General features: G+C 26.3%; 1 protein-coding gene across 1 annotated transcript; it reads right to left on the bottom strand.

The window, feature by feature from the left end:
* Positions 1 to 738: 738 nt before the first annotated feature.
* Positions 739 to 11584, bottom strand: LOC113869058 (geranylgeranyl transferase type-2 subunit beta 1-like). The gene is made up of 11 exons (XM_027505180.1): positions 11341 to 11584; positions 5588 to 5665; positions 5414 to 5479; positions 5159 to 5309; positions 4946 to 5062; positions 4582 to 4648; positions 4346 to 4494; positions 2006 to 2139; positions 1823 to 1921; positions 1629 to 1704; positions 739 to 951 (listed from the first exon to the last, which is right to left on the bottom strand). Exons 3-11 carry the CDS (start codon positions 5465 to 5467, stop codon positions 857 to 859), a joined length of 942 nt encoding a protein of 313 aa, XP_027360981.1. The 5' UTR covers positions 5468 to 5479; positions 5588 to 5665; positions 11341 to 11584; the 3' UTR covers positions 739 to 856.

Here is an 11584-nt window from a genome sequence, read left to right as displayed (position 1 = left end):
AGAAAATAAAAAGCTTCATACCAAAGCTTATGCGTTAGAAAAATAGAAATATTTGCTTCCTCCTCTACTATGCGTTAGAAAAATAGAAGTCTTTACTTCTTCCTCCACTTCCACTCCAAGATTGTTATTAGTTAAAAAAATACAAATTGAAACAAAATTAAACAAGAAAAGAGTAGTTAGAGAAGAAAGAAGTAACAATTAAATAAAAAGTAAAAAATTATTTAATTTTTTTTTTTTGCTATTCAATTATTTTTTAAAAAAATAAATTAAAATACGTTTATTATCTATTAGTTAAGAGTTACAGCTTATTAAATATTATTTATAATATCAATGAAAAATTAATAATTACTTAAAAAAATTTGAGAGCCTAAAACTCTTGCTTTACTTAATCGATCAAACTCACTGATTTAACAATCCCAAAACTTTGCATCAATAGCAAATTCATATTTATATTCGTCATATATATTTTAGGGTGTTGTTAACTTTATTCTTTAAAATTAAAGATAAGTAATTAATAATAATAAAATCTTATTAAAAAAAGTATTTATTATATTTTTATAACTTTAATACAATAATTATGTATTTTTTTTATAAAATTTTTTTATTTATGTATCCTTAAATTCGCAATGTAGTGTTTTTACAAAATTTGATTTATTTCAATTGATACAAGATTCAAGCATACTTATCCTTCAAAGTAAATTCCTAAAACCACGAACAATAAATTACTCGGAAAAGTAACGAATAAAACCTCAGAACTTTCGGAATTAATAGCTTACAACATTGAGTCAATCATGCAAATTATTAAAAAATAATTTGATCGAACTACCGATTGTGAGCCTAAACTCATTATTGGTCCTTATTTAGTAAAGAAAATTCGATTTACAACGTGAACGGGTAATGCGTAAGCTGGATCAATCGGTTTCAGTCCCGGATATTCAAGCAGTGAAAGTCCTGCAAGAGCAAACAACTCATCTTCAGCATCCTGGGTTTATAGTATAAATGAAACTAGAAACACATTAATAAAAGAACTGCGCTGTCAGACAGGGACAAGATACAAGATATATGATCAGCATTGTGCTAGGCCCCGAGAGTTTGCACATACAAATAGGATAATTTTATTGATAGAAATTTTGGATGGAACCAGAATTAGAGTTCTAGCAATAGAATTCACAGGCCTAAGCCCTAACAGTGTATGTTCCTCTCTCAAACATATGCAATTGATAAACTACCCCTAACACACACAGGGTTTCCGCCTTTTCAAAACACAAGGAATAACAATCTGATACCTTCCTTCCCTTTTACAACTCTGTAACACAATTCATATATCACTATCACATTTTGACTTATAACTGCTTAACACGAAATTAATATAAAAACAACTGCTTAGTAAGTTCCTGATACAGAATTATTACTGCCTAATTCAGAGCTTAGCTTATCACACTATAATGGGGAAAAAGTGATAGAGATGAAGACTACATCAGGATAACCTGAATGCATGGGAAAGGAAGAGGTGAGGTGGGTCCCTACTTCCCATATTAACCAAGGGAGCCGCAGATTACAAGATTTTAGCACAATTAAATAAAAACCAAATAGAAGGGACAAACAAGATAAAAAGATAGATGTCATACCAGCCACACCGAAGTAAGTATGAAAGACATCCACAGCATCATCTGGCCTGTCTGAAATTCCACCATTTTCTGTGTCCTTACAGTTTCAACATGCACAATATCAGAGATACTAACTTGACAATAGTTAATACTCCAAAAGAAGAAACAGAAACTTGCAGATTTATAAACACAGAATTGACGTTCAAGTAACTAACCTGGCAATCTAAGATAAACTTTATAAGTTTATCTTTACTGATCCAATGAACTCTATCAATCATGGTCAGGCTAGAAAGAACCCACCATGAGTAACAGACCTAAGATGATATAAAAGCTAGTAAGAGAAACTGAGAACTAGAGTATCTAAAGCAATCAACATAAATTTGAAAAGATTTACTCACATCAGGGAGTTTCTCGGGACGGCCATTCATACCTCCAGATTTAACTTGTCTCTCACATAACCACCAACCAAGTAGGTCCTTGTCAACAAGATCAAGTGACCCCGTTAAGGCAAGGGCCCCTACACAACAGAAAACTGACAATGGGAAAAGTAAATATCTTACAAGGATGCTTCAAGTCTACAACTCAAGTCATTCTTTCATTCAAAATTCAGAAAATAGAAAAATCAAAATTGATTTATTACATGCATTCCTTGGGAGAACGATAAGCACGATACATTGTATCAAATTTTATTACTAAAGGATTTGGCAATCACAATTTGGTTAATGAGTTCAATGTAAACCCTAGATATAAAATTATACAAATTTAGATCTAAAATGGGTAAATTTTATCCACAAAAGGTGTACATTTCTATCAGGAAAATTACCGAAATATTGAATAATGTAAATACTAGGTGGACATAGCTAATACTACTAGTCGCATTGTAGTTATACACTTAATTGCACCCAAATTCTCTTAGTAAATAGACTTGAGCAGTTATTTAAAATTTTAAACTACAGCAATTAGGTGGACCCAACATACTTTTGTATTCCCATTCAGTTGGTTTCATGTTTCTCTTTTTCTCTCATTCTCTATTTGGTGTCAATTGCCACTTGCCAGGGGGGAAGATCCAAGCTGATACTGTCTGAGTCATTCCAGAAGTTTCAGCCATCATCCATACATCCCATCATTGCTTCACTCAGTGTTCTGTCTAGGACTACGTAAGCTTCAAACCTTGGACCTTAAACCCACAATCAATAGTCATCTTCAGATTCTTCCAATCAGTCAAAGGACATCTATTGATGTCTCATGCACCCCTCATACAACATCTTTTCACTGTAGCTCTCACACACCAGCACATAACATAGCAGCACTTGCTTTGCTTGCTCCAATTCAGTCATCACTTGGCTAAACCAGATTAACTCTGTTGTGTCAACAACGATCAGGCATTTTTCTTTCCTGCTAGGCTGGCTGCAATGATTTCCCCATTAGTGATATTTTGTACTTCAGTTTTGAGTTTCCTTTAGTCCAAATGGTCAAGTCTCAGCCTGGGAGCCAACTCAAAGAGCATTTTCTTTCCTGCCACTGCTAAATAGATGTTTGTGGGACAAGGTGATGCAGAACAGATGCAGCTGATGTGTGATAATCAAGCAGCACTACACATGATCTCCAATCCAGTTTTTCATAAAACAAGTAACCTACTGAGGTGTAAGTACTTGTAAGATCATTTGCCTACCAAAATGACTAGCTAGCAGACATTGTCACTAATTCTCCCAAATTTCATCAAATTATAGTTAATAGGTTTGGTGGATATAATATGCACTATCCAGCTTGGGGTGAATGTTGAATAATATCAATTGTACTGCAGCTTTACTGCACTTGTACTTTCTTTGAAAATAGACCTGTAAATGACAATATAAACCCAATATACTTGCATATTCCCATACAAATTGGTTTTCTCTCTTTCCCTCTCATTCACTGAAGTTTACATAAACAACTTCTTTTTGTGAGTTGATCCTATCGGACATTTTTATTTGCTCTTTTGAGTCTAGCAAACACTTCTACAAAAACTCATTATTAGTTTAAAAAGAAAGCATAAATTTCCATCTTTGAAAATTTCCTTTTTCTGCACATCCTGGTTAGAAGTATAGTAAAAAAGCATTATGTGTCTTAACCTAACACCTTCAGTTTTTGGGATAGTTAGTTCATGACAATCCTAAATAAACTTTTTAGCAATTCCACAAATAAATCCTATTCACATCTAATCCTCAAATAGCACATAAAACAATCAATTACTGAACCATCCAAAAGTTAAGGTAAACATTGCCAAAACAGAGCTCCAAATTATGGATGTAAGCCTCTTAAAGAGATTATCCAAACAACATACTTTTATTAACCTCTTAGAGTTAAAGGATTATTGTGATAGTATTAGTCACAACTCACAAATCATAAATTTGAATTATTAAACTAGAAAATATCAATTAAAATAAGATGGTGACTTTTAAATAATAAATATGATATTTATCTACATTATTCCCCAATTGTAATATTTTCACTACAAGAAGATTTCTCCTAATGAAATATTGTTTTTAACCCTCTCTTAGTATGTTGCTTTGGACAAAAAGATTCTTGAATCCAAAACCTTAAATAACATATTCAAATTATGCCCTCACCACATAAAGCACTCCCCTCAAGTGGGAAAGAAATAAACAACACAAATTTCGAAGGGAATGAGAAGTACACATTGAGTAACATAGGGAAATTGATAATTAAGTAAAGATCATGCATAATATAGGACATACTTTGACCAGCATGAGATTCCCCACCAGGAGTGCAACCAAAACCACCATCCATATTTTTGCAGCTTATAATGTACTTCACAGCCTTCTCCACATTGATTTTATCCAAGCGATGTAATATTGATAGACAACAAATGGCAATATATGAGAACCTAAGACAAATAAGTCGGTGAATTTTAGTAAAAAATAAAGTAAGCTCTTATACACTCGGTAATCAAAATGGACCTTAAGAAAAATACCGTGTATCAACTTCACCCCACATATCCCCTGAAAAAGATCCATCTTCATTTTGCAGGCTGACAACATCTGATGTAAATATTAAGAAACACAAGATCTAATATACTTTGCAACTTATTAAATTTCACTATCATAATTTTAGAAACTAATCTATCAAACTGTATCGAAAGTCATACTAATTTTTTTTTATGAAACATAGTAAGCCATTTAACGACAATGCCAACTAAAAAGCTACATATCCTAATAAACAGAAATATGGTAGTTAAAAATTTTGCAAAAAGAACAAAACTTCTCCAATACCACAAAACATTTGCGAATACAGATTACAGAACCTTCAAAGCAAAGCCAATATGTGTGCAAGGATACAATCTGTCACCTTATCTACATCAAGAACATCCATCCTATCAAAGAGAGCCAACACCTGCACAGCACTTAATGTATACAGGATGTGTGGATCATGTCCAACATTTCCACCAAATCCCCCTTCATAACAACAAATATCTCATGAGATAATTATCCATGTCACTGACATCATAAAAAAAATTGTAATTCTCAGGAAAGTATAAAACGTGGAACAACCTGATTCATGCTGACAACTCATCATCCATGAAACAACCTCATTAACATCCACAGTGTCAAGCTTTCCTAGAAGATCCAGAGCAGTCAATCCCCAATATGCCCCATTCATTCTTAGATGCTCCATTACCACAGATTCAAAATTATCTTTCCTCTGGAAACCAAAAAAGGTATATGAAAATAGAAAAATGAAGACCCACAGCATATAAAGCATAAAAGACGAGTTTTTGGAAAAGAATGTAAAAATGGGAAGCACACCTTTTCAACTGATAATATATATTGAACATGTTTGTCGGCAACAAGCTCTGCCATCTCGCGAGTAAACTTTAGCAACAACAAAATTAGAAATATTAGCATTAGAATCAAAGGTTTAAGATAAGGCATAAGTAAAAGTGAATTGAAAGAGGAACAGAGAGAGTGTGAATATCTCACATCAGTTGCAGATTGTGGCACAGAGAGAGGAAAGATTGATTTTGTGATGAAGGATGATCCAGCACAACGTTAGCATTACTAAACACAACAAAAGATCAGTCCTTTGAAGTTTGAATTGGAATGCGGAATAGTGGTTGGATGGTGAGTTTCAGACCTTTCCGCTAAGAAAAGGGCTTTTGACTGCATAGACTATGCACTACTCTCTTCAACTTCCCAATTTTTATTTTAATTAAAATATATATTTGATCATAATTTAGTAATTTACACTTATTTATAAATGATTTTTGTATTTAAACATTGTAAGCTCTAATTCTTGTCCTTCCTTAATTTCTGATAAAAACAATTGTATATAATATTTTTTATTAAAAATTGTAGTATTAATTGTATATTAAACTTGACTATTGAAAGTATGATGGCGTAAAAATTTAATAAATAAATTTTTTTTGCAAAGTTTGTTTATAAATAAAGAATAAAAAAATATAATAATTAAATACAAATAATATATGGTAAGAATATAATAAAATTTTATTATATTTTATTTTATATGAGAATGAAAATAATAAAGTAAATAACTTTATATCAACCTATATAATATTTGAAATAAAAAATAAAAATATACATAAATTATATTAAAAATAATAATTTTTTATTTAAATTACTATAATTTTAAAATTAATTTTTTTATTTTTCAATAGAAATATACATAAATGTTAAAAATTATTTGTGTTTAAATAATATTAAAAAATTTAATCATAGTAATTTTCTTTAAAATTATTGTTTTACAGTTAATTTTTTTTTGCTAGTAATTTTAATTTTTTAATAGATTATAAAAAATAAAAATATATTTTATAAAATAATTAAAATATGTTTTATAAAAATTATTTTATGAAATTATTTCTTAAAAATATATTTCATTAAAAATAGTGCTCACACGATATTTTTATAAACAATATTACAGTTATATTTAATAAATAATTAATTTTATAAAATATTAAGGAAGATATGAAGTATGTAAGAAGGAAAAGAAGCAAATATTTATGTTCTGGTAATTCATAACTTTTTTTTAATTAAAATTTGAACTAGATAAAAGAATAAGTTATTACATTTTCACTTTGAAGATAAAAATTTAAACTATCACAAGAAATAAGATAAAATGACAAGTTCTTCTTAATTTAACAAACTAAATTTTAACTAGAATGAAATAAATTATTTTATTATGTCTTCTTGCTAATTATCAAACAAGATCTTTGTAATTCAAATTTAAATAAAGCAAGTCAATATTAAGACAAGTCATTATTTTATATTATGTATTTATTTTTCAATTCAATATTAATTTAAATTTTGAAAATTATATTATTTTTATATAATAAAATATTTATTAATAATAATTATAAGATTTAATTTTTTCAAAATTTAGAAAAAAAATATTAAACTTAAAAATAATTATATAATATTATACAAAGATAGATAGATAATAGAAAAAGCCATATGGGTCAAAAAGTCCCATGTATCGGGTTCAGAGCTTTATGGGCAAAAACTTTTTATTCAAAGGATATGTTTCACTAATGGAAATGTACACGGTAGCATTAGTTTCATAGCAAAAAAGTCAGACCACAGGTGTAGAGAAGCAAAAGTTTCTAAATAAGAAAAGTTAGTCATTAACTGCAGGATAAGATACAAAGCTTATACCAATACATCATATTAAACAGACTTCCACAAAAGCTCAAAAAAAATTTTTGACACCAAGATCTTGAATTGGATTCAGGACCACATGCTTAAGGGATTTAAGCCACTTCCACTCAGATAAACACAACTTTGTACATTATATTAATATTATAAACATATTTCTCTTACAAGTAGAGATAGAAACAGTGAAAACTATTTGATGACAGGAATCTATAGCTTGTTTTGACCTTTTTAATAAATGAACAAGACTTAAATTTTTTTTTAAGATATGTCTAAATAAATAAGTCAGGTTAAACTTGATAGGCCAATATATATATATATATATATATATATATATATAAAATAGAGCTGTCAAAATATGTTTAAATAATAAAATTATTTAATAATATATTTTTAATTTTGTTATATTAAATTAATATATTATGTTATGATTTTTTTAATTTATAATTATAATAAATAGAAATTATATTCTATTAAAAATTAAAAATATTTATACTCAATTATACTTTTGAAATAATAAATTATCATATTTATTTCATTTAAATAAGTTAAAAAATAGTTAAAGTTTTAAACAGTAACAAAATACAATCAAAATTGAATGAAATAAAATTTAAAAAATAAAATAATAATATTATATTAATATATTTTTTATATTCTTAATTTTATTATTATTAATATTTAATTATTATATTAATATATTATGTTTAATTTTTTTTCTTTATAATAAAAAAATATTCTTTAAATATGAATTATATTTTATTCAAAACTAAAATTTTATAAAAAATTAATAGAAAAATAAAATAAAATAATTCCATATATAATATATATATAAGATCATATAGTAAATAATATAAATAATATAATTTTCACTAAATTATATATAATAATATATACTTTTTTGTGACTTAATACGTATTTTATTTTTACTGATATAAATCTTTTGAGTAAAATACATAAAAAAAAATTTTTAGATATAAAGTCTACAACACACAATAACACACTTAAATATAAATAAATCAATTTTAAATAATTATTTTTCATAAATTTAACGTATATGTAAATAAATTTTTTTAAAAAAAATATAGTTGTTAATATATATTTGAAATTCAATAATTAATAAATATTTACATAAAAAATATAAATTAAAAATTAAATTATTAATTAATTTATATAATATATATATATATATGTGTGTTTCAATGTATTGTATCAGTAATATTTTTTATATTTTATTAATGTTATAGTATAATTAATTTTACATATATTTGTTAATATAAAATAAAAAATTAATAAATAAAATAAAATATTTTATAATTATTTTTTAAATTTAGTAGTTATTATTATTATTATCATCATTATATATATATATATATATATATATATATATATATAGCGTATGAAGTTTAAATTTTTATATTAAATTTTATTACATATTTTTTAATTAAGATAAAAGTTTAGAAATATATGTTATTTTAATTTAAATATAAATTTTATTAATTCTTACTATATTCATATGTTATTTTTTGTATCTTTAAATTTTATAATATAAATATTTTTTATTTATAATTTTTACAATGACTATATATTTACTTTTTTAAATATAATAATTTTTTTAATGGATTTAATAAATTTTGTGAGTGTTATTTTTTGTTATCAATTTTATGTTTACTATAATTTTATTTATTAATATAAGATGTCTTTACACAAACAAAATATAATTGTCATAAAAAAATAATTAAAATCTTTAATACTTTAATTATAGTTGTTAACATACATTTAAAATTAAATAATTTGCAAATACTTACATAAATAAAAAATTAAATTATTAGATAATTTATCAATTTATATTTTATGTATAAGTATATGTTTTAATTTATTATACTAGTAATTCTTTTTTATATTATATTAATGTTATAGTGTTATTAATTTTACGTGTATTTATTAATTTAAAATAATAAATTAATGAAATAAATAAAATTAAATATTTTATAATTTTTTTAATTTAATAGTTATTATTATTGTCATTATATATATATATATATTATATTAAATTTAAATTTATTTATTTTTTAAAATATAATAATTTTCTTTTAGCTGATTCAACAAATTATATGAATGTTATTTTTTATGATCAATTTTATGTATTTACTATGACTTTATTTATTAAGTAAAAAATGTCTTTAAACAAATAAAATATGATCCTAAAAGAAAACTAAAATCTTTAATACTTTAATAATTTTTAAAAATAAATCAAGAAAAATAAAAATAAAAATTTATTTAATATGAAACATTTATAATTAGTGCTCAAGTAATATTTTAAAAATTATTTATAAAATTATATAAAAATTATTACAATTATTAATAATAGATAAAAAGTAAAAAAAATATGTAAATTAATTTGATAATAAAATATGTATATTTTTATTAATATTAAAATATTTTTTATAATAGGTTTTTTTAACCGGCTTTAGATCAGGTTAAGCCACCTAAATAGGCTAGATCAAACTGAAAATAAGGTGTAACATACCAATTCAAGTCTAATAATTATGTTATAGGTAAGAACTGTTTAAAGTAAAGTCAAGTCTCGCCTGTTTCCATTCCTACTTAGCAGGCAACATGAATCACGTAGCATCCTTAGACACAATGATATTTTTGGACTCAATTAATTACACCTGGTCAGCAAACATGTTAAAAAAACCATATGTTTGAAAATGCACTCTTCTGAAAGGGATTATGTTGTTAAAAAAAACCATGTTAAACTATTATGTCACTGAAGAATGTACATTTAAATATTATTTGATAAATGTATTAAAACGAAATGGATTATATTATATATTACAAACTCAAACCCAAAGATGATCATATATCTACGCACAACAGTAAAAGGGCTCAAGTTACCCAGGGCATGAATCTAGACAATAAACATGTGCCAATTTGCGATGCCTTTGCGGATAAGTGTACATTTATACTCCAAGAGTACATACTGGGATTTAAAGATGAAAGTTTGTGTCATGTTCATAAAATTTTATATTTGTTTAGTATCATTTTGGACTTTTCCATAGAATTTATATATTCTAAACCAAACAGTACTCATTTTGACATGTACAGTAAGAATTAAGACAAGTGCAGATAAAAAGTCGATGTTCATTTAATCAAAAAGTCACGAAATCAATTGGGGTATTTTATAATATTCTAACACATCATATAATAACTAATATTAATCGCTTCAAACTGAGAACTCAGATTCTGAATTTGATAGAACACTCTGCTATTGATAAAGATCTGCATAAATTTTCATACTGCTGTGACTTAACATTATTGTCGACTTCAATAATAGTCCACGGCAGGACCACAAAATGCTCAAGATAATGTACTTATAAACAAAAGCAGCCAATGTGTAATAATTAAAAGATTTACCCCAATGTTTATTAGATGTCATGAATTAATTAGAGCCTGCTTAAATTTTAACAAAAGCTTTTTCAAGAGCTGAACATGATATGCACATACATAATATAACAAACTCAACCAGCTGTGACTCAACCAGTTGTTGCATCCTCAGAAACTACTATCATGAACTGCAGGATCCCTTACATACATCCAATTGCTCTTGAAAATGTTTACAATTGATATAATAAAACGGAGTTGTCATTTTATGTTGTGAGCTAATTCATTTGTTTCATAATTCATTGATATTTCTTGCAATTTTCAATCTTCAGATAAATTTGAGTTTTAATTTGAACAGATAAATCTTCAGACAAGTTCTTTTGATATTTCAAGCATTATAATTTCTCCTTCACAAAATATTGCTGCAAGCCAAACACATTTATCTCAAGTCATATAACAATCACCTAGTATCCAAACCTTTGTTGATTATGCAATTCAAACGATAAGACAATGCTCCAAAACATGAATGTTTAATTAAACGAACTCGCAAATTTTATTCTACCCTTCTCCAAATGGAATCATTTATTAGGTAGACAATGTTGCTGATTCCATTATATGAAAATCCAGATCCATGCTAACTTGAAACTTAAATTTAATTTCAGAAAGAAAAGAAAAAAGAGTACCTCAGCTAGAGTCGGGGATTTGTCAGCAGCTTCCGCCATTGATGAGGAAGAGAGAGATGGAAAGGGGAAATTGGATTTGGGCTATGAGCACCTCAAAACGGTGTTTTTACGCTCAGCTCCCATTGCATAATTATTACTAGAAACTAGTAGAGTACGATGCTCGCTCCCTAACTTTGGATTTAGAGAATTGGGATTTTGGTTGATTTGGGTGTTCCACAATTGGGATTAGGTTCCCAGGACTTTG

The sequence above is a fragment of the Abrus precatorius genome, unplaced genomic scaffold (genome assembly GCF_003935025.1).
Source record: "Abrus precatorius isolate BTA unplaced genomic scaffold, Abrus_2018 Scaffold6, whole genome shotgun sequence".
Classification (NCBI taxonomy): Eukaryota; Viridiplantae; Streptophyta; class Magnoliopsida; order Fabales; family Fabaceae; genus Abrus; species Abrus precatorius.
The sequence above is the reverse complement of the archived record's forward strand: the minus strand, read 5'-3'. Positions and strand labels throughout refer to the sequence as shown.

Coding starts and splice junctions, on each gene's coding strand:
- LOC113869058 (XM_027505180.1), bottom strand. CDS start 5,467: ATGGCAGAGCTTGTTGCCGACAAACATGTTCAATATATATTATCAGTT. Junction 5,310..5,413: donor ATATATTATCAGTTGAAAAG/GTGTGCTTCCCA, acceptor TTTGGTTTCCAG/AGGAAAGATAATTTTGAATC. Junction 1,922..2,005: donor GTCCCGAGAAACTCCCTGAT/GTGAGTAAATCT, acceptor ATATCATCTTAG/GTCTGTTACTCATGGTGGGT.